General features: G+C 42.7%; 1 protein-coding gene across 1 annotated transcript; it reads right to left on the bottom strand.

Annotated features, from left to right (window-relative positions):
• Positions 1-345: 345 nt before the first annotated feature.
• Positions 346-23,777, bottom strand: LOC116309522 (multiple epidermal growth factor-like domains protein 8). The gene is given in 40 exon segments (XM_039619733.1): positions 346-2,793; positions 2,915-3,110; positions 4,219-4,433; positions 4,545-4,755; positions 4,847-4,973; positions 5,072-5,303; positions 5,386-5,521; positions 5,617-5,780; positions 5,948-6,119; positions 6,208-6,433; positions 8,716-8,834; positions 8,933-9,043; positions 9,318-9,562; positions 9,668-9,800; positions 9,885-10,125; positions 10,227-10,440; positions 10,581-10,765; positions 10,870-11,103; positions 11,215-11,298; positions 11,452-11,565; positions 12,560-12,691; positions 12,788-12,906; positions 13,009-13,269; positions 13,381-13,578; positions 13,877-14,080; positions 14,411-14,433; positions 14,436-14,573; positions 14,961-15,108; positions 15,271-15,372; positions 15,512-15,675; positions 16,148-16,252; positions 16,332-16,477; positions 16,968-17,151; positions 17,252-17,465; positions 19,253-19,341; positions 19,614-19,794; positions 19,953-20,162; positions 22,500-22,663; positions 22,750-22,936; positions 23,652-23,777. Coding segments are annotated over 40 exon segments (6,504 nt in total). The 5' UTR covers positions 23,697-23,777; the 3' UTR covers positions 346-2,662.
• Between the last annotated feature and the right edge of the window lie 614 nt (positions 23,778-24,391).

Below are 24,391 nucleotides of genomic sequence, written 5' to 3'. Positions count from 1 at the left end.
CTTTCTGTCTCTTACCTTTCTGTCACAAATTACCCCCGATTCTCATCTCCATCCTGGACTCTCTTCACTGCTCTTGTGCAGACCGTTGATGTCAGGTATTTAAACTCATCTCCCGTCACTACCTCTACTCCTTGCGTCTACACGGCTATATCTGTCCCACTGTCATTCTCATTCTCCCTCTTATGTTCTTGCTTTTTGTTTGTTTGGGTATCTATAAGCACTTATTGATTTTCTGCAAAATAACATGTTACAGTATTATTTTCACCACTGCTGAACTCCTCTGTTCCCTGCTGAATAAAGTTCCCCATACTGTTTGTAAATGTTTTGAAAAGAAGTCAACACACATTTAATTTGAAACTGTTTTTAATTGAAGACTGACACACAATTGTTAATGTTTTGAGGTTACACACTGCAGTAGTATATTTTATATCACAAAGTGTTGCTAAGCATGAACTTAGTATAGTGAATGATAGCCAGCATAGGAGTCTAACTATCCCAACAATCAGCAGTTTCATTTTGCATTTTAATCCAAAACATCAGCATCACCAAAAACATTTGAAATGCGTTTTTTTAAGTGTATATTTGAGAAAATGTTCTGATTCCTCACAGAAATCAAATTGAATCAAAGGCTAACAACAACTACAATAACATCCCCTAAAACCCAGAAGCAAGTGACTTTAGATATAACAGTGAAGTTTCAAACTTAATCACCATCATCCCCTTTATTTCCTTGAAGGGTTAAAAAAATAAATAAAAAGCTATCAGTCCAATCCTTTGTTTTCGTCATGTGTTTTGTTTCTGTTTGGCCACATTAACTACGCTCAAAACACGAGGGTAGGGAGGTGCAGAGGGCCAGAAAACAGTTGTGCAAAACAAGCTGTGTAAAGGCAACTCCGTGAACTCATAAACAAATCAATAAGGCCTGAAATCTTCCATCAATGCAATGCATAATGAAAACAAAGAAAAAAGAAAGAAACAACAAAATACATCTATGAGTACAGACGGGACAGAAAGTATGAGTGTCTGTGTGTGGACCACAGGCTGATAACTCATTGCTCAGACATAAATAACCACATCCTTACTGTGGTTGTGGTTTTTCATCTTTATACTTAAACTGATGTTTCATCTACTGGCAGATTTATTCTTTTAAACTTTTATTTGATGTTCTCGTTACCCCTGATCGACTGGTAAAGGCTTGTCGAGTTTATCTTGCTTTTAAAAGTTTTTCATCATTGATTTTCAATCTTGCATCTTTACGTCAATAACCTTATCTTGGGTTGTTGACATGTGTATAGCTATTTTTCCTGGAACCAGATCCATGGGCGAGGTATGGAGGCCGGGACCAAAAATGGGAAATATCGCACCTCCAAACTTGTGTGTAAGTGTGACCAGGTGCTTCCCTAACCCTCCATCCCAAAATGACACCTCTCCCTTTTCTATATTAAGCTTGACTCGAATCTTTTCAGGTCGCTGCTGAAGCTGCAGCTCTTCACGTTTAGTTGTCATTACATTATACACCCCTTTGCTCAGTCCTAAGGCCCACACACCGCGGTTTGTTGCGACTGTAAACTTCTTTTTACGCGGCAATGACTCTCTGCACACTCCCACTATCCACTTGGGGTTGTCACCTACAAGGACATCCCATTTGTGTTTCCCGGAGGTGTAACCTTCAGCACCTAGGACAAAGACGCAGGGATCAAAGCGCTCTGGGTTATCGGGGACGGTCAGCCGCTCTGAGCTTTCCTTCACACTGACCAGGTCTGGACTCAAAGACAGCCAAGGCAAGGCTGTTATAATAAAATTTAGCCTATGAGATGCATTCTAGCGCATGTGTGTCTTCAAAAGGTGGAAATGTTACCAACTGGTGGTTCAAAGTAAAAATGGGGCCTTCTAAAATTTGTGTATATTTCGGGCAATAAAGGCAGTTCCATTGTTCCAAAATCCCACCGTGTAACGTACTCACAATATTTCACATGAGACTGCATTTTCTTCCATACGTTGAAGCCAGTTGGTTAGGTAAGAGCCAGTTGGGAGCCGAAAGAGCCGGCTCTTTTTAGTGAGCCAAGCCGAAAGAGCCGCTTCTCTAAAAAGAGCCGGAAATCCCATCACTAACGGGAAGCAGCTCTACTCACTGTGTTTTGAAGTACTGGCCTCTAGTGGTCCTGGAGGGAACAATAAATATCTGGTGAGGAGCAGGATGAGCAGATTCAAACAAACTAAATATAGGACAAAGAGTTTGTTTGTGTGGAAAAATGAGGGACACCCTTCAAGTGCTGAAAAGGATGTAAAGAAATGTATTTTTTCTTAAATGTGTGTGTTTTCTTTAAACCTATTCCAAAGAAATCTGCACAACCTTTGAAATCTGCAGTGACAACATTTTTTCCACTTTGCTGCAGCGTGGAAACCAAATAACACTTTAGCCCGCAGGAGACGCCTAATGAAAGGTTTTGTTAGAACACAGATGTTAGAACACCATCTTGCCTTAGGGTGCTGATTTTATAAAACTAAAGGTAATCAAACTGTAGAACATTTTTTCAGTATGTGGGAAGGGAGAGCAAAGGTTAAAAATATGTTGCAGTCCCATATAAAACACAAGGTGTTTTCACCCCAGTGAAAGGAGAAATGAAACCTATGAACTACAACATAGACTACAGCATGCCCACTATGCATTTCCCAAATGCATGGTGTTCCTAAAGGAACAGTTGTGATGACTGTTGGCGCATTCATCCTCCTCTGGACAATGGAGGAAAGACCAGCTGCTGTTTGTCAAAGGGCAAACACCCTCACTCACACCTGTGGGAAAAAAAAGAAAGACAGAAAAACAAGAAACAGAGGTATGCCGATAAATAACAAAACAATCCACTCATTACATGCTAAGATGCTCAGCTTCTTCAAAATTTAACATTGTTCTCACCATCAAGTCCTCCCTGTAGGCAGCGTCCAGCCCCATTGCCCCCGCGAGAAGAACACCAACCACACTGAGGCCTAGCAATGCACTGGGAGCACTGAGTGAGCTGGGAGCACTGGGGAGAGCAGGAGTCTCCCCTAGAAAGCAGTCGACCGCACTGGCCTGCCTCACACCGGAGGGGCACAAAAGATGGGCTCATGCACTACAGGAAGGGGAAAGATATTTGCATATTTAAATTAAAAAGAAAATGAATTAACTTAAAGTCCAACATTCCAATTAGGGGTGGGTGATACAGCCTCAAAATTATGTCACGATATTTTCAGAAAACTTATGTTTTAATGATAACACTACAACATAAAAAATATAGGAACATTTTAAGAATGGTTGCACACAGCAGCATTTATTACTGTAAATAAATGAACTGCATTATCTATCCTCCTTTTCCAATGAGCTACTACTGATGCCAAATTTACTAATTTGAAATGTGAATCTTCTAAAACAAGGTGCCAGCGGTAGCAGCAACACAGTGCAATAGTAGTGACACAGCACCACAAACAGTGAGAGTAAAGTCAAACCTAAGCACAAAAATTTAGCTTAGCTAGTGTTAAATAATGCATGATCAGAGCTAATTTCAACTGCTCCCTCACTTACAAGGAGTCGCCACATCATGTTTGATCTGGTAGATTTTTACATTAGACACTCTTCCTGATGCAACCATAAAGCTATCCACCCAGAATTGGGATAGGGATCTGCTACTTGTTAGGAGAACATGTAAACCACTACTTTGTTACATGAGAAAGTGAAAAATGTTTTCTACCTGGGATATCATTTCTTGAGTAAAGTGTTTACCAGCTGGTCAAAGCCCCTTTCACCACAATCTGTATTGGCATCATATCTTTAGCCAAATAAAAGTCAACTACATCCACTGTTTGTTCTTTCTGTCATGTGCAACCTGCGAGTGAAATTAGCGAGTGCTACAGCGACACTGGGTAGAGTGGTTCTTTCACACTTTGACAGCACGACACCAATCGCTAATATTGCCTCCTTCATATCCTGTTTGCACTTGTTAGTGTTTTTGCTTCAACTGGTGAAACGTTGGTCGTTTCCACCTTCAGTTGGAACTATTTTCTTGCATATTTTGCCAAGTATTAAGGTTTGTTGGAGGTTGTTGAAGTAGCTCATTTTTTATGTATTAAATTGCATTGTTTTAGCAGTGATATTATGACGTGACATTTTATATCATGTAGGAATTCATACAGGTGTTATCTTGATGATGTGACATGGTTCGATTGCTCTAATTCAAATCTTACCCGCTGCAGGGCCATGCTCCACACACAGTGCTGCCAGCCCCCATCAGAGCCATTGGAGCTCAGACAAAGGCTGCAGTTATGGAGACTGTGGCATGGCGGAGGGCACGGCAGAGGAGGGGATGACTCCACCTGCATGGGTGAGACTTTGAGCAGAGCGTAGCTGAAACATGTCCAGTCATAAGTGGGATTCACACTCAAGATGCGCCTCGTTTCGCCTGGAGGAGAGGGAAAAAAAAAAAGAAGGGGGTCGACATTTCTTATTGGAAAAGATTTATTAATCATAAAATTCATTTTCTGTAACACACAAATTATCTGAACCTGGGTACCTGTGCGTTTGAACTGGCGAGTCCACATGCACTTTCCAGAAGCTGTACACTTGGGGCAGTCAGAAGCCTCACAGCTAGTCTCAGTGCAGTTGCTGGACAGGAAGATCTCTCTCTGGTTGATTCGACAGTCTTGTACAGCTGTACAGCTGAGAGAGCTGCTGATACAAGCCCCCTCTGGACAATTTGTGCACCACTTACACTGTAAAACAGGCTGGGGAATTTATTAAGAACAGACTTTAGTTCACAGTTACGGTCTCTCTTTGAGTGATTAACTGTGTTTGAGAAGGAGCATTACATGTTACCTGGGATGGACTGGAAAATGTTTTAGGGTGTCGTGCAAGGCATTCACTGCATGTCTTGAGTCTGCGACATTGGTCTGGCTCACGAGGGGTTGGAGAACAGGGAGACTGTCCAGTGAAGCATTCCATTCTGATGGAAAACAAGGAACAGAAGTGAATGTCATATGCATTTTATTTCATAGCTGCACATAACTTCAAGCTCAGAGTTGCTGTCAAACAATGTGTTACCTCTCAGCAGTGTCAGAAGAAGCACAGCTCCCTCTACACCATATGCAGCTGCCTGTGGTGGTGTTGCAAGCCTCTGGTGTGGGAAGAAGGGCGCAGGGGTCAGAGGGCACAGACAGGGTTAGGAGTCTGCCAAGGGTGACGCCATTGAAGCCTCCTGACAGGAAGAGACGACCGCCCCAGCTCGTCATGGCAAGGGACACCGAACCATTAACCGGATCTCCAACAGCTGACACTAAAAGAAAAACATAAAAAGAGGTTAGCCTATGATGTTTTATGATTTACAAATTAATCTGCAGCTAGAAATGTATAGTTACCTGGTTGTATCCAGGTGTTACAGTTGATCTGGTACAGAGAGACAGAGTTACTGTAGTCTTCTGCTTCCGTCCTGCCGCCTACAATCACCATAGTGTCTTTAATCAGTGCAGCAGCGTGGAAGAAACGGGACAGGGGCTACACAGGAGAGAGATGACACAGCAGGAATACAGAAGTTATCTTTCTAAAGTGGATGGATGGATGTCAACTGCTTGGATTTTCCAACTTCTTACCTTAATACCCTGAGAGGTGGCCAGCAAAGACCAGGTGAGGTTGGGGTAATACAGGCTGTAGAGCTCAGCAGATGGCTCTACACTTTCCACGTGAAAGCGGTAGCCTCCAAAGACATAGATGGCATCAGTCTGTTCATGGTAGACTGCCGTGTGGCCATACAAACCTGATCCAAGAACAAAGCAAGCAAAATAGGTTTATGTGCAATGAAAAGAGTATTTAGAGCTATATTTGTCTCTTTTTAAAAAAAGATTTTCACAATGTGATTCTGTTTTGTTATAACAATAAGCAGTGCATCAGTGAGTTATTGACATTATGAAAGGCTTCAAAAACCTGTAGGTGGTGTGCCAGTGTGGGGGGCAATGGTCCAGTTTCCAGACTGAGGGCTGAACTCAAGTAAATGGTGATTGAAACCATTTTCAGGAGAGTACCCGCCAATCAACAGCACAGAGCTGTCTCGCCGTACAGTTAAAGTGTGACCTGCCACTGGAGGAAGCACTGTGCTCTGTCAGCAGAAGAAAATTAATTAGTTAAAGAATAAAAAAAAAGTTTTTTCACATATTCTTTATTTCCATATCAAGTCAGATATCAACCTTGTGCTCTCTCCAAACTAAACTGCTAAGATTGAGAGTCCAGGTATCCATGGAAACGCCGTCTCGAGTGACCCCGCCTACTACCAACATAAAGTTGTGATTGGCTCCAGAGCCAGACTCATGAGTCAGCATTGCAGAGGCGTGATGGTAGCGAGGGTTTGGCATCGACCCTTCTTCCACAGAGCTTGTCAACATTGGGGTCCAACGACGTTCCAACACAGAATATCTAAACCAACCAGAAGGAATTATTACACACACACAGAGGCAACACTGCACTATGTGACTGTGAGATTACCTAACCAACTTGTTATTGGATGCCTCTGCCAAGATATATGCAACAAGGTTATGTAAGTTTTATTGTTCCTATGCTACAGTCTGAGAATATTATCAATCAATCAATCAATCAATCAATCAATCAATCAATCAATCAATCAATCAATCAATCAAGGCTTTATTCGCCACATGCAGGTTGCCCTGCAGTGAAATGGGACCCCCCCCGACCTTACACACAGAACACAGACATCACATGGGGATACAGGTCGGAGATCGGTAGCCTTACAGAAAAACACTGAAATGTACACTACAATGGGAAAGTACAAGAGGAAAAAAAGAGACCTCTACTCATGCTGGGCTCCTATGGGAGGACAGCATGAGAACAGGAAACCAAAAAAAACTCCTCTTCACAAAAGGCACATAAATGTCCACAGCACAACATTATGGAACACGTGACAAGCCACAGGGCTGGGTGGGGGCTGAGGAGTAATCCGAAGCAAACACAGCAGCCATCCTGCCCTGCGCTATTATTCCAGCGCGGGCTCAGACCCGCCGTGTTCCCCAGGAGGGAACAAGCATCGAAGGCGTTTGGAAAGGGAGGGGGGATGAGTGAGTGCGTATCAGTGTATGTGTATGTGTGTGAGTGTCCAGAGTTCAGCTGAGACAGTGTCCTTCACCCTGCCAGGCTAAGTAAACAGTCTTCCAGCCAACCCAGGTGGCCTTGCACGGAATGGGAAGGAACAGTCTAAACACAGTCGTTATCAGGGAGTTTTTGTTCGGCTCCAGCCTTGAGCCCACAGCTGGCGCCGAAGGGATAGCCGCATTATGATGGTGGTTTTTCTTTTATGCGAACAACTCATGAGAATTTCAAAGCTGTTCTAACAGTCCAACACTGGTCTCTCAATCTCCCGTTGGAGAGCCGCGAGCTTCTCCATGATGTTATCAAACTTGCGCTCAGTGGTCTTGTCATTCTTGTGCTCAAAGAGCAGATTCTGAGACCTCACGACCGCAGTGAGCTGCTCCAAGATGTGATCCAACTTTCGCTCAGATGTGTTATTCTGAGTGAACTTCTCCATGATGTAATCCAATGTATGCTCAGAGGTCTTATTCTAAGTATCTTATTCACGGCACCCGTAAGCTTCTCCAAGATCTTAACCATGCTGCACTCAGTGAGCCCATTCTGAGAAGTCGCGCCTCGTCCCATCGTTTCAATCCCAGCGGGCAGCCTTGGGGGGGTTTGAACAGCCGGTTCCGCTGTCTTAATTCTTCGATAAGCCAGGGCCAAGCCAGCTCCGATCAGCAAGAACCCTGTTATCATGGTTCCGAATAGGTAGATATCTTCAGCGTCCTCGATTGACAGTCCCGCCAGGCACACGATCCTCCATTTCTGCCACCCGTCCATCGTGTATCCGGCAGGGAAAGTACCTCCAGGGCACTCGGGCTCTCCCGAGCCCAGACTTCTCGTTGAGAAAAGGGTGTCAATAGCATTCAGAGACCAGTTGATCAAATCCATAATTCTCTTTTAGGAGATTATTATTATGCCAATAAAGGTGATTGTGATAGATTAAAATGTCTAAGACATGGCTGTAGATTATAGTTCAAAATGTTTAAGATGCATATATGGGACAAACCATTGTTCACTTTGGATCTGAATAAGTTACATTTTGATTTTTGGTTTAATGGAATTGGTAACACGAATGTTGAGTTCTGAAATATTCACACTGTAGATTATGTGACTGTAGATTTTCAATCAGTTCAACAGTCTGTGTTTAGTATTTGTGTTTTACAAACACACTGCTTTATTCACACAAGCAAATTCCTTTAAGGAGTTAAACACATAACACTTTCACAGTAATAAGACAGAAGGTTTTCAGTAGTTTTCACAAATGGATGGGCTTGTTGCCTGATTGGCATTTTTCTCTCTGAGCAGTACAAATGTATTTCTACTACCATACCCATTCACCCATTCAAACACACAGTGCCTATAACCTAGCATTCATACACACTCACTCTGATAGATTCATCAAGTGCAACTTGGGCTTCAGTATTTTACCCAAAGATACTTTGACATGAAGTCTAGAGTAGCCCAGGTCTCTAATCTGTCACCTTCCAATAGACGACCTACTTTAGCTCCTGAGTCACATGTGCCCCACCCTGAAACATGAATACTACTGAAAATTGATTCTTACAAGCCCTTTGTCTAAGCATTTATAGCCTGTTGTTGCACTTTCTTACCTATAGACATTTCCCAGAATTCCCTCTGTCAGAGAAAGCCCTCCATACATCCAGAGGTTTCCCTGTGGTCCAGACACCAGAGAGTGTCCCATCCTGTGGAGGAACCTGTGGGCCTGGTTCTGTTGGGGGGGAAGCAAAATGTTTATTTGTATGTGCTGCGTTGTCTCAGCCATGCACACTTCAGTATTGTTCTGGTTCATTTTTCTTTGGTCCTTACCACAGTCATCTGTGCGTCCAGTAAGGTTTCCCACACCAAGCTGTTGAAGTCTCGAGGAATAGAGCAGTCTGACCCAACCCAGCTCTCTGAGCACACGCACACTCCCAGAGACTAAGACAAACAAAGTTATGCTGGTTAATGTTCTGTGTTTTATTTAAACTGACTTACATAACAAAACAAAACAACCAACCAAACAAACAAAGTCCTGGTTAACAAAAAAAACAATAATTATACAGTGCACAACTAGAAATATGTTTTTATGGGCGTTACAAAGGCACTAAATAAAAAATGTCACAGTATATTAAATTAAGTTTTACTTTTGATCAAAGAGACACTTGGAAATTTAAGAAAAGTAAACTTAAAAAAAAAAGTTCACAGCTCTTACTATATTACAAGTTCCTCTTCCTTCTGCTATTCCACAATCCTGAGGGCACACTAGCCGGTCACAGTGTGGTCCCCCATATCCCTGAGGGCACTGGCAGAGCCCACCCTGGCACTGGGCTCCACCTGGACATACAGATCCATCTTCATCCTCAGAGCTCTGCTGACACCGTCGTACCCAGAAAGATGCATTGAAGCCTTGAGGTCTGTCTGAAGTGACGTTGGCTTCAAAGTAGACTGAGATCACACCTGGAGGTAGAAGAGATGATTATACGATGCTGAGTGATTGTGTATATGTAAACTGGTTTTGTAGTTTAAACAGTGTATTTATTAATCAATGAGTTAAGGATAAACCTGAAGTGGCCTCCACTGTGATAGGCTGAGTCCTCGTGGTGCCACAAAATGCTCCAATTAGATTGTGATCAGAATGTACGACTCCGTTACCCAGAAAACGAGGCAGGCCATCGAACACGTAGACATACGAACTCTGAAAAATAAAGCATCCTGAATGTCATGAACACAGTTTGAGGAACAGTGAGCTGTTAAGTAATTTGTGTTTATTTGAACTCACTTTACAATGTGTATGAGAGTCTGGGTGTAGCGTGAGAGCTACTGGGGGACAGAACTGTCTTGGCAGACAGGGTGCCAGGTTCTCAGTCACAGAGAGGACCCACAGGCAATGAGAAAGCCCACCTTTCCCCTCTGTGCCACTCCGCCACCCCAAAGAAGAGGACAGGGGAATAGTGGTGGAGGAAGTGGAGGACAGCAGGACAGAGCGGCCCTGGCACTGGCGGTAACATGTTCCATTGTTCCTAGATGGTACAGGATAGTACAGACAAGTCACAATCACAGAATACACTAAAAATCATCCAAGGAAATTGTTTCTACTGAGCAAGATATTGAAGATCTTTACCTGGGATCTCCATAGTAACCAGGCAGACAGGACTCGCAGTGTGGTCCCTGAGTGTTGTGGGTGCAGTAACACTGGCCTGTCTGGTTGTGACAGTATCCCTGGAGAGGGTCGCCGTGTCCGTTACACTCACAGGGAACACAGCCGCTACCACCAGCCAGGGCTGAGCCAAAGCTACCTGGACGGCAGTGCTCACAGTGAGGCCCTGTAGTCCAGTCTGAAAGTGAACAAGTGAATGTTAACCAATAAACAACACAATAGCCTTTATCTACCAAACACCAAAATGCCTCCCACAGTTTCAGTTTTATGTATAGTGACTGAAATCAAATCACTATAATCCATTTATCAAAATCTGACCTTGGCATTCATCACAGATCCCTGGAGCAGTAATACATGTGGAGTGGAAGTTGCAGCCACAGTCAACATCACATTCTACACCACTCAGAACCAGAGTAGCGGGATCAGATGTCCAGCCCAGGGCGCACTCACACTCAAACCGTGGGCTGCCGCTACACTGGCCCTCACGACACTCATTGTAACAGCTGTGGGACAAAGTAAGATAACTCAATGAGCAAGACGGATAAAAAGATTTTATTAAGAGATTTAAGGAAGGAATTCATGGATTACTGTATTTTTATGCACTTACGTTTGGTTGCAGTGCAGTGTGCCATCCCCTGTGAATCCTCTCTTACAACGGCACTCATATGAAGTGGGAGTGTTGATGCAAGTGGCAGAGGGGTGACAGTTGTGGAGGCCCAGCCTGCATTCCTCTACATCAGGACAAGTGCCATAAGCCCAGATTGCATCTTGCTCTTCATGACTCAAATGCTCCATCTCCATTTCTAGGGGGCGCGGTGGGGCTGAAGTTTGGGGTTCAGGGCTAGAGAAGCAAGAAAGAGAAATGTAAACTTGGACTGATATACTACACACACATCTGGCTATCAGTTTGTTCAGGTTATATGTACAAGAAACATGATGAGAGATATCTCACTTTGCAGCCCGAGCTTCAGCCACAGCCACACTACAGTTATACACTGATGGATCATCCATTCCTGCCCAGTCTCCCCTCAAGCACCTGAAAAGAAGGGCAGAAAATATGAAATATATACAGAAATCCCAATGACTGCTAACTTATCAGCAACCTGATAATATAAAGATTGCATTTGCCTTATATGCAATTCTGGGAATCTGTATACTTTCTGTGTTGTTATGGGTTTGCCATACTTACTTTCCAATTGTGGGATTATTGTAGTCACCACACCAGCCACACTGGAAAGTCCTCAGGCACTCTGTACATGTGTTTAAAGCTGAACACTGCTTACACCGGGGAACTGAGTGAACACTGACAAGCAAAAAAATAAGTATTTTATTATTGATTGCCATTAAAGGGTCAATTCAACTGTCTGGCAAAATCTAAATGTGTTGTTTCTCGTGTTTTTTGTTCATCTTACTGCATGTGAAAGCATTTGGAAAGTAAAGAATGAATTCTCTGCTTTTCAGGGTTTAGGCTTCAGTAACCTTCCATTTTTAATCAAATACTGGCCACTGCTTTTGATACCAAATCCAAAATCCTTGTTTTAAATTGAAAATACAAGGATTAAATTAATTAATTTAATTAAATTGAAGAAATTGCATTCACAGCTGATTATGTGGTGAAGGTTGCAATTTAAATTGAAGTGGAGTTCTTAGTCTGTGTTGACCTTGCTATGTAAGGGAAATACTACTACTACTAGTAGTACTACAACTCATCATAATAAGGCTCAGAAAAAGCAATATGAACTTATTTCCCATTAGTTATAGTAAGAAGTAAGTTATAAATAAGACCGGTACAAGCAGGAGCCCTGACCAGCAGTAGTCTTATGGATGAGCATAAGAACATAACTTGAATTTTTAGAGGCAGTCAAACACATTTCATCATTTCACAGGATAAAAATACAGTTAGAACAGTCTTGAAATGTCAGAGCCAATTATGTAATCTCAGTCCAACTGTACAGTTGCTAACGCCCAGAAAAAGGCAAGGAAAAAATGCAGATGGCTATGGGTTTTTAATTTTTCCTATACACCTTTGCACTGTCCACTTTCTGCTGCAACAAAACAAATTTGCCACGTGTGGGACTAATAATGGTTATCTTATCTTATCTTACAAAATATTTAATATGATGATTTTACTGAATTTAGGTATCATTTGTTTATGTTAAGCATGGCTTTACATTTAAAATGTGAAAAAGAAAGTGATTATAGTCATTACAGCATTATAGACATAATGACTATATTATAATGATTATAAATAAAACAAAAGGAAAAACTGAAAAATCTTAACAATGTTCTCATCTTACCTGTCATACCAATCCCTACATTGTCCATAGGGATACTTTGTGAGGTAGGCAGCAAAATGGAAGCAGGCCTGAGCAGATTCACACCACGCACAGAGGCTGGAGTTGGAAAGGCATTCACCACATGTCTTTCTCCTGTAAAAGAAAGTGATAGTACAGTAGAAAAGATGAGCTGCAGATGTTTGTATGACCTAAAATAATATCTAAAATGAATATTATTTTTCAACTTACTGGTTGCACAATTTAGGACACCCCCTTGGATCACGTATGGATCCATCTACTCTTCCCCGCCGACTGCACTGGTAGTTGCCTTTCTTGCTGGAGTTTATCTGCCACTCACAATAAGGGTCCTACAATCAAAGTTAGCACAGCATGAGTCAACAATACAGTTATGGTATACAAGTCAGCAGAATGGCAGACAATGTCAGTTTTTATGTGCATCTGTGTTGTACCTGAGTACAAGCAGAGCAGTCTGTGTACTCTTTACACATGGTGCAGTGCTGGGGTGCCAACAGCAGATGGCGCTGACCTTCCATCTTCCCTTCACTGTTCTGGCCCTCAGGGCAGGGTTCGAGGTCTGGGCTGTCACGCAGCAGACAGCGGGACAAAGACGGGCACCAGCCACAAGACTGGTCTGACAGACAGGCCAGACAGGACATGTACCCTGAGCAGGAACCTGAGCGGTACGGCTCCAAGAATAGGAAGTTGATCTCCTAGAAGGAGATGTAAAGGAAAGGGTATTAACACTATGCTTGTTTCACGATCTAAGAAAAATCACAAAGGAATTTTGCATAAATTAGTTTTGCTGCTAAAGTTAAACTCACACTTCCTTCAGGCAACGTTCTGTTCCAAATCAAGGCCATCTCACTTGTCTGTCCTGAGCCAGAGTTGTTCAGGTAGCCCTCCGCCTGAACAAGGTAATGGTTTCCCCGAGTGAGGTTAGAGAAAAGTCGACTCCCATCTGGTCGAGTCAGGAGCTTCAGCTCCTTTTCCTGCTGAGCTGCCCAGCGACCCACCACCTCCTGATCAGCAAATGGGTTCACAATGCATACAAAATTGGACATGAAGAAAATATGGATAAAACAGTAAAAAACGTTCAATCACAACACTCAGCCCTCGGTACAAGGTTATTGGCTTTCACTGAGAATTCTAAAGCCTTCCAATATTTGTCCATATGAAATTTAAATTACTTAATTTTATTATCTAATCTATTACAAATCCAGTGAAGGATTTAAAAAAGAGACAAAAGGTATTTCAATTTGCTGAAATAAAAGAAAGAAAAAGAAATAAAGATTACAGCTGACATGCACTTATCCTCACCATCTGGCTGGAGTTGGGTCCTGTTGCCATTCGAGCCTCAAAGTGAAACCTCTGGATGCGAGCCCACATGGAGACAGTCTCTGTAGGAGGGGGTGCAGGTGGAGGCCCGCCCCACAATGGATGGACAAACCCCCTAAACTGTAAGGCTACGTCCATTTCTGTGGTGGGGCCAAGCATGATGGTGGCGGTGCGGAGGATGGTTACCTAATGTGAGGGGTGATGAGGATGGACGACAGTGGAGGATGATGGAAGTGGAAACACATCAACAGAGGCACTATTCTCTACTAACGGCTCCACACAGTTTCACAAACTACTTGAACAAAAATATCCTTTCTACCCAAAACAAACAGAGAAAAAGAAAAAGAGACATGACGAGGTTAACAAGCATAAAGCACAAAGAAAAAATAACAAATAGAGAATCATTATATCCAAACTCGAATGCAATATTGGTGGCAGGAAGGAGGAGTAAGTATAAGCAGAGAGGGAAGTAGTTACAGGCTCAACTGGTAAAATCAATACATTTGGACTCCGTACCTGGTCAGGCTGGGAGTCGTTATGGGGTGCTGGAAGGTGAGCAGGTGCAGTCCCGGGACATAGTTCTCGGTGCGACAGGAGTGGAGGGAGGTTAGGAAAAGGGTACGCTCCCCCCACCAGCCGTACGCCCCTGAGATCTGGTCCACACGGCACGCACTTCGCTCTGTGAGACCGAGAGGGAAAGGTCAGCACATACACAAAAAAAACCCAAAATACCCCCACACATCGGGCCTCTTAAATCTCATATTACAGCAGCTTTCTACTGTGCACTACTGTACTGAAATGAATGTAATTGGTGACTCTTGTTTGACGTGTGTTCTGAAGGAGTAAAATGACCTCACTGCACCAGAAGTATGTGACTAGACAGGCGAGTCAAACCGTGGTTTGAGGAGCCTGTCCAGTCTCAGCTGGGTGTAGCCAAGTCACTGTACTTCACCTCTGAAACACACCAAACACCAGTCAATTACGTCCCTCCCATGTCAACTCCCAACATCATTTTCCAGTCTTGACCCTTTTCTTCTGCCCTCATTCCTCCCTCCCTGGGTCTCACCTGACACTGGTAGGCAGGACTCATTCTGAACACACCAGCCAAATTCACCAGGGGCACGGGCCAGAGAAGCTGGAGTGCCACTGAACACCAGACAGGACTGGCAGTCAGACAGGAAGCGAGCAAGGCCCAAGCAACCAGTACTTCCACACTGCGACCAGAAAACAGAACATGCACTTTGTAAACAGTCTGAAAAGGAAAGGATTAGATTTCTGGAAATGTAAAAATGGATCTCCTCCCCCCCCCAAAAAAAAACAAAAACAAAAAAACAGGCATTGTTACAATTTAACAAAAAGGCTGAGAGAAGTGTTACCGGGTTAGTGGGCTGGTACTCTCGACAGCGGCCTTCACACCAGCTGCACTCTGGGTTCTTCAGGCACATACTTTCATCTACTGCCTCAGCACAAACAGCATCCTGATGATGAAACAAACAAACACACACAACTATTTCATTACTACTATATCCTCTTGATCAACATAATTTTCAGCCACTGAGATTCTTCCAGCCACAGCCAGTCTTCCAAATACTATTGGTTTACAGCGCTTTCACTCACCCTGTCACCTTGGTCGCTACTGACAAAAAGGGGAACTTTGTAAGCCACAAGGTCTCCACGCGCAACGCCACTGTAACCTCCAGCAACCAGCAACACTCGTCCCTCCATCACTGCAGCAACATGTGAGTAACGCCCCCTCACAGCATCTCCACCTTCTGTGAACACTTCACATGCACAGGTAATAATCACTAAGATGGATGATGTTTAAAATGGACCTTAAATAAATAAACAAATGTAAAACAACAACAACAAAAACTGCAACTGCATGTGCCTTCGCATTTCAGAGTTCTGGCAAGAGGCTACCCACTCAGGAAAAAACTGAAAATGATGAAAATGAAAAATGTTGAAGTAAAAAGGAGAAGTGAAAATAAACTTGTGCATTTGTGCAACCTGCTCAGATCTCAAACAGATTTTAGCCCCAAACCCTTCTGATTGTCCTTAGGCTTGTACAAATATGCTCACCATGGAGCATAAAGACATTTAGTGTTTATTTCATCTACATATACAAAGTGGACTTTATTTGGCTGTCTAATCACGACCATTTCAAGACCAAATAAAATATAATGCGTTAGAAAAATAAATAAAACAAGTAAGGTGCAATCTAGAAGTCGACTGAGCTTTCATTTTCATACTCACCGAGTTTCTCCTTTGCCGAGACCCACTGGTGACAACCCAGATGGTAGAAAAAGATTTCCTCATCATAGCACTTTTCCTCTTGGTAATGAATGTGCACATTCCCTCCTGCAAGACAAACAGAGATAAATATAAACATGGCTGGACTGATTATGAAACAAACTTTGCTAATTATCTCAGGACTCACCGTAGACAACCATGTAGTTTCCGATGACAGTGGCTGAATGGAAAGCTCGCTCTCTTGGGCCAGTTGCTGCGAAACGCGAAGGGAAGGATGTCCAAAATCGTCGATCCACATGGAACACGACTATTTTGTTCACCCTGGCACTAAACCTAAGAAACATATAGAGTATGTGTATTTCTAGTGTCTATAAGTTGTCATTTTTTTAAATCCCCACTTCCTGGATTTTTCTGTAGCATTTAACTATCTTCGTGTAGCAAGTTATCACAAAAAAATTAAATCTTGGGATCAAATATTTCTTATTATGTTGGGATCCACTGGTTAAAAATTGGTCCAATACTAACTTAAAAAGCTAAATTGGACATCAGTGACAATGAGCCAAACTAGGGAACATAATATGTGATGCTTACACAAAATGTCAGCAGCAGTGCATCACTAGCAGGAGGGATTGATAACATAACATAGACTAAACTAATCGTATAATTAGTAAACTTAGGAAAGCAATGTTTAAGTGAGTGTGATGTGGTCTTATACATAAAAGACAGATTCCCACTCTCCTCTCAATCCAGATTAATACTCAACATCAGTAGATACCTAAAACCAATGTATTGTCATTACTGTAATGTAGGAGAAGGTACATACCTGGCAGTGATAGGCCTGTGCCCTCCATAGACAAGCAATGTCCTGGAAGGGCTGTGGAAGACCATGGAGTGCCCAGCAGTGGCAGGTGGCTTCCCACCTGTGGGCTGAACCGTCTCCCACCGTCCAGAGCCATGCAGGCCGAACCGATACAGAGTTGAGGAAAACATGTCCTCCTCAGTACGACCTGGGAAACAAATTTGGGTTTGTTCATTTCTTAGTGGATTAAAAATGCTGATATAAAAAAAAAGACAAAGTGCAACGTGACAGTATACGTGCGAACCCACCTCCAAACACATAGAGATAACTGTCTACTATAGCTGCAGCGTGATTAGCCAGTTTAGGAGCACCAGGTGAAGTGGAAAAGCCAAGCTGTTGCCAGTCATCATTGAGAGGCCGGTACATCCACACATCATTGGCCAGGGAGCCGTTGGCTAGCTCTCCACCAAAGATAACCATTTTACCCATATACTCTACTGCTGTGTGGGAATGACGAGCCACCTGACAGAGTAGGAGAGCCAAAGAGAGCACGAAGGAAAGGAATACGATTGAGATGTTAAACAAAAGATGAGAATAATAGAATTCCCATCGACTATGTTTACATGTGCAAACAAATAGGGTATATTAAAGAAAAGTGAGTGAGCAGAGTATACACTGCAATAAAGTGATTTCTATAAAAAATAACAATTCACATTTGGTAAACAGGTTTGATAAATTAAAAAATAAATTCTTAAACAGTTACAACATTATTAAGCAAATATTCTTGACTTAATCCATTTACCCTTGTTTTTAACAAGCAATCAGTAGAATGTAATACTCTATCACCACAAAGTGGCATTAATTAAATATGGTCAATCAGCACTGAACAACAAAAATAAATAAATACATAAAAGAAAACAAGAAAGGCATGTTAAAAGTTTTGATATCCACAAGTTTGCTAGGATCTACTTAAATCCAAGTGATGGAAATTTCAACACTAGATGGTGACCCTTAAGGATTCGTGCAGATCTCTGCATGCCTGCCAGTCTTTTGTGACTGGATGAATGCATCCATGGAAACACTGCATCACAGAGCACTAGCTACCATGTGCCCTTCAGGCACACTTCATATAAGTCTAAGAGACAGGACCATCCATGGTGTCTGGAGCTGTCTGTGTCCTTGCTAACTGCTAACTGTCAAAAACTGGTCAAACAGTTGTGCTATGGTCAGATTAGGTCATATGTTTGGACAGTAACTATGGACAGCAACCAGAGAGCAGCATTTTTTTAAAATTGTTAAGAATGAACTGCATTGACTGAGTTGTTGGAGTGAAAAAAAACAAACATTTGTATTAAAATATTACAAATTATATTACACAGCTGTAGAGACCAACTTTGTGCAACTGGTATATTTCCGTTTTCGTTAGTTATATATTTCTGTATTTTAACCCTCTGGGGTCGATGGACGCGCTGGTGCGTCAAAATCACATGACCAATTTCAGACGACACAGCAAGAAGATGCAGCGACCCAGAGTCTCCATTTCAACTTGGGTTGAAAGTGCAGACTTCAAACTATATACCTGTTTTTAAATTGTGTTGATGACCATGTAAAACCAGAATTATGATAAAAATATACACCACTGTTCTGAATAAAACATTTGTACTTAGAGGGGGAAGAAACTGTAAAAACAGCATTTTCTAAGGACAGCCCTAGCAAGCACTCTCTGCTTGTGAGCAAGCAAAGAAAAAAGAAAAAATACCCCTTCCCTATTGGTGTTTAAGTGTACCAAGTCGACCAATCAAAAAATTATATGGCAACATGTGGCACTGTTTAGGAAGAGGAAGGAGTTTTAGGAGTGACGCCGGTGAGAGCGAACGAGAGAGCGAAAGAAAGAGAGATAGCGAGTTTTGAGACGTGAGAGATTTGTGACGTTTACCGTGTTTGTTGTGTGCTTAGTGTGTTGTGTTGTGCAGTTTGTGTGTAGTGCAGTCGATAGTTTTGTTTTGTGTGTCAGTTCTACTAGTGAATGTCACAGTTGCTGCCAAAAAGCCACCAAAGGCAGATTACAGTGCAAACGCTGTCTCCAGGTGAAAAACAGGAGAAGTGATACACCTCCTCGTTGAGAGAAAATCTTTGAATCCATTCTCCTGATTAAGGAAACTAGATTTCTTGCCTACATGACATTTTGAGGATCAATTTACTGTAAAGTGCTGACAGTAACTTGAACACTTGTTTGCATAGAGAATGACAAAGCAAATGCAATAGCAGAAGGAAAGAAAAACAGCACTTGTTTGAGTGTGTTCACTTACAGGTGAATGACCATAAGACCTGCTTTCCCATTGGTTGGATGTGAAATTGTATTTGATCAAGTCACCAAGAGCTCTGTTCAGATCAAATCCTGCAAAGAAGATAAGCAAAATATTATTCAAACAAGGCCAATAATGAGATATGAGACTGATGACTCAGACGTGAACATTCAGCTATAACAAAGACATCAATATCACTGATGGTTAATATGTAACACAACAACAAATTGTGTTGAGTTATGATTTATTAACATATACTAAAGAATCAGAGTCAAAAACCTTGCCGTTGTCTTGTGTGTTAAAAATGTTGTTTTCTAAACAGAAAACATTGTATCAGTGGAATTTAACTGTATGTTGCTCTTACCGCCAAAGAGGTACATGGCTCCTGTGGAGGAGAGGTACACGCCTGCAGAACCTGTCCTGGGAGGTGTGTAGGGGTTTTCTTCACTCACACGCCACCACTTCCCTGCACCGCTGTCATTATAGAGACCAAGCTGGCAGCTTTGACCCACGAAGCCTGGCTTACACACACAACGCTCTCCTTTCTGAAAAAAATAAATAAATGAATGAAGGCAAATATGAAAAGTTTTATCACAGCACACAAATGAATAACCTAATCAGGTTGAGAAACGAGTTACTGTACGGCTATAGTATATATTTTTTGTGTGTGTGTTCATTTAATCATCCCTATCCCTACTCTTACCTTGTCACACTGGCCGTTCACAGAACAAGCTTGAGTGCACAGAGGGGTTGTACATGAGGGCCCACCCCAACCCTGATGACAATGGCACTTTGATGTAGAGGAATCACAACGGCCATGACCGCCACACGCTCCAGGGCACAAAGAGAAGGTGTAAAATGCAAAGAAACCCAGGAGGTTGTAATTAGCGTCACTGAAGAGATGAAGCAGCATCTGGAACAAACACAGTTTAACAGTGAACACAAATTAATCTCCAAAAGTTGATTCTGTTCATCTGGACGTAGCGTTTTGTGGGAGAAACGTTTCATCACTCATCCAAGTGACTTCTTCAGTCTCAGCTGACTGCAGGTTTCCCCAATCTTATAAACAGTACATTTGCATAATGACTGAAACCAGCCCACTGAAGGAACAATGGGCTAGGAGGTCAGTTCCTTAATCTTAATTATGCAAATTTTCATGATCATTGATCAACAACCACTGGCCAAAACCAACTGATCAAAGAACACTGATCAATGGCCATGAGTACCATTCACAGAGAGTTTGGAATGGCTGCAATCACAGCATTGTAAGATGGCGAAAGATGTACCCTTAGGCCCCCTCCTCGATTCAGAGATGGTCTTTTCTTTTTCTGTAAATGGTCTCCTTGACTCTGCGCTTAAACCAGCGTTCCTCCCTGTCCAGGATGTGTACATCCTAATCCTTGAAAGAGTGTCCACTGGCCTGTAGGTGTAAATAGACTGCAGAGTCCTGGCCTGATGAGGTGGCTCTTCTGTGTTGTGCCAGAGGTTGTTTGGTTTCCCCGATGTATAAATCCTGACAATCCTCCTGGCACTTAACAGCGTACACTATGTTACTCTGTTTGTGTCGGGGGACCTGATCCTTGGGGTGGACCAATTTTTAGCGCAGTGTGCTTTGGGGTTTAAAAACCACAGAGACCCGGTGTTTAGAAAAAATGCATCTCAACTCCTCTGATACTTTTGACACATATGGGATCACTACAGGTTTTCGCTTGGGCAGCGGTTGTCCTTCTCTCCTGGAGCTTTCTTTAGGTGCCTTTCCAGCTTTGACAAAAGTCCAGCTGGGATAACCACATTTACTCAGGGCCTTCTTGATGTGCTGTTCTTCTGCCTCCCTGGCCGCTGTGTCTGTGGGGATGGTGTTCGCTCTGTGTTGTAGCGTCCTGATGTCACCCAGTTTGTGCTCCAGTGGATGATGAGAGTCAAACCTTAGATACTGATCCGTATGTGTAGTTTTACGGTACACATCAGCTTTTAGATGTCCCCCATTACTGATGGAAATCTCACAGTCTAAGAAGGCTAACCTGCCACTTTTCATATACTCTCTGGTGAATTTGATGTGTCGGTCCACCGAGTTAATGTGATCCGTGAATTGTGGTACGTCCTGAGATTTGATTTTTACCCAGGTGTCATCCACATATCTGAACCAATGGCTTGGTGGTGTTCCAGGGTAGGATAGAAAAGCCCTCTTTTCCACTTCTTCCATGTACAAATTGGCCACGATGGGTGAAACTGGGGAGCCCATGGCACACCCATGTTTCTGCCTGTAGAACTGACCCTTGTATGTGAAGTAGGTGGAATGAAGACACAGTTCCAAAAGCAAACACACTTGGTCGATGCTGAGAGTGGTCCTGTTGCTGAGGTTGGGGTCAACCTGTAATCTCTTACGGACTACCTCCAACACTTCCGTGACTGGGATGCAAGTGAAGAGAGATGTAACGTCGTACGAGACCATGGTTTCATCTGCCTCCATAATGACATCTCTCACCTTCTCAACAAAATCCAGAGTGTTCTGGATGTGGTGTTCAGAGCTGCCCACCAGCGGGTTGACTAGCTGCTATCGGATATTTATATAGAGATCCTCCAGCTTCAAACTGTATTACCCTTCAAGGACCTGCAGTTCAAAAAAGTGCCCCTCCGACAGCCAAACCCATCTGTTCTCTGACTGGATTGTTACATTTGTGATTGACATGACATTGACCAATCAGATGAAAGGAAGAAAAATAGGGTCAAAATTCGTACTTGTAACTTGCAGGGTTTTTTTTTGGCTAAGTCCACACACAAATCTTTTTTACGCACATACAAATCTTTTTTACACACACACAAATCTTTTTTACACATACAAATCTTTTTTACACATACAAATCTTTTTTACACACACAAATCCTGATTTACAAGTACAAAACTGATTTACAAGTACAAAATATTTATGACCACATTTTGAGCCCATAGTTGAGGATCAAAGCCAGAAACTTGGAGATGTTATAGGTGACCGAGTTGATCATACAGACAATCGGTCTTAAAGGTGAACCCTGTTTATGTATTTTCGGTAAACCATACAGTCTTGGTGTAGACTCCCCTGGGTATAGCCTGTGGTATGAGGCTACAGCCAGATGAACAGAATCAACTTTTGGAGATTTACTTACCTGGATGATAGAGCATGCATCAAAACACAAATTAAGTTAGAATTCAATGCTAATGGAGTGTCAAGAATCACCCTGGCCTTTCAGCTGTGGTATCTTTTCTTGGTTACCTTGCCAGACTTTGCTTCAATGGGCTGGGGCACCTTGTTGCCACTCAGACTGGCTAGCAGGGGGCTTTGGTAGGAGTCCCCATCATACACAAAAAGGTAGTCATAAGTGCACTCTGTGTCCATGAAGATGAAATTCAAGATAATGCGGTGACTGTTGCTGGGAGCTGAAAGATATGAAGAATTAGATAAATATCACTTTGAACAATCACAGAAAACAACAAAAAATAATGACAAAAAACATTTTCTCCACCTTTGATGAGCCACTCGCAATTCCCATTGAGAGAGTTTCCTCCTCCACTTGTCACATAGCCAGGTGGTCCCCTCAAAACCTGCCTGTGGCCCTTACAGGCCCCTGCCTGGCACACAGGTGACTTGACCAACAGGAGAACCACCAGGATGAAGGAGACAGGGAGGGGGGAGGCCATCATTGGCACTGCCTGAAGGATGGAAAGGGAAAGAGCAAGGTGGGTGTTGGTCTCCTAATAACAGACCTTAAACATTTGCAGCATATATGAAGACCATATATGTCTTAAGTTAAGTTTATCGACCACATATAACAACTAAACTATGCTAACTGGATACAAGGGAATGTCTTATGGACATCAAAGCGCAATCTTAGTCCCCCTAGTTGTTCTCAGGTCTCGCTGTGCAGTCTTATGCCACTGAAAGGGTCCAATTTAAAACGCTATGAGTCATATGTCAACTGCAGTGCCATTCACCCTGCAGTAACAACCCATTAGGCTTAATGATCAGATTACAAGGATTACTACAAACTGCCAGACTCAAGAAAAGCCACTACAAAAATTCTTATGCTGATTATGCACAAGGAAGTAGCTCGCAAACATTACGACTCCAGAAATCATACAATACAAACATAAGGTGAAAGGACGATACTCCACATCTGTGGTGTTGCATTAAAATATCACACAAACAGTTTACGAAAGGGTAGCTAAGCTAAATTGGATTCACTGCAGAGGACAGCGCTACAGCGTTCTGCTCTGCTAGCCTGTCCGCTAGCTAGTGGGAGCGGCTCGGCCAAATCCAGATGCGCAATCGTTGGTTGCTGCAGACCCTAACAGAATCAGTCATTCTTGAGAGTAATTCTTCATTATGTAATAAAAAAATGATGGCTCAAAAACTACGATGGTACACCTCGGAAAACTGTTTGCAGCTATCAGCGACACGTTTTAAAAGCATCGACGCTACTCCTGCGGACCATGTTATGGTGAGAAGCCAGTGTGTTTTGGTGCTTTTTGGCAGGCGAGCAATAGCCAACGGTGACCAACACAAAGACAGTGCAGCGAATAACCCATCCCACTACTGCCACCCAGCGGAGACATTCAAGGTTTACACTTGGATGTTGTGTAAGCCATAAACGGAGGGTTGTTTATGAAATATTTTGTTCATTATTTATGTCATTTATTTGTGGATAAGGTGGATCACTTGTATCTTCCCCCACCCCTGTCTCACCAGCCATTTACATATCCTCCTTTACTATAAATCCATTAATCTTCTATGTGGTCTTCTTTTCCTCCTACCTGACAGCTCCATATTTAACGTCCTTAGTCCAATACATCCACAATCCCTCCTCTGCACGTGTCCAAACTTCTCAGCCTGAGCTGTTCCTCTCGAAAATTAATTTCTAATCTTGTCCATTCTGGTTGCTTGTAAATGTTGGCATCTTCAGCTCTGCCTCCTGTGCTTTTGGTCAGAGCAACACATCACAGGTCTCACTACCTTATTCTGAACCTTCTCGTTCCATCACAAATTACCCCTGATTCTCATCTCAGAATCGTGTTTATTGGCCAAGTATATGCGCAGACACATACAAGGAATTTGGTTCCGGTAGATGGTGGCTCTCAAGCACAGCCATGTAAATCATACGCACGCGC

This window comes from Oreochromis aureus, linkage group 11 (genome assembly GCF_013358895.1).
Source record: "Oreochromis aureus strain Israel breed Guangdong linkage group 11, ZZ_aureus, whole genome shotgun sequence".
In the NCBI taxonomy this organism is placed as follows: Eukaryota; Metazoa; Chordata; class Actinopteri; order Cichliformes; family Cichlidae; genus Oreochromis; species Oreochromis aureus.
The sequence above is the reverse complement of the archived record's forward strand: the minus strand, read 5'-3'. Positions and strand labels throughout refer to the sequence as shown.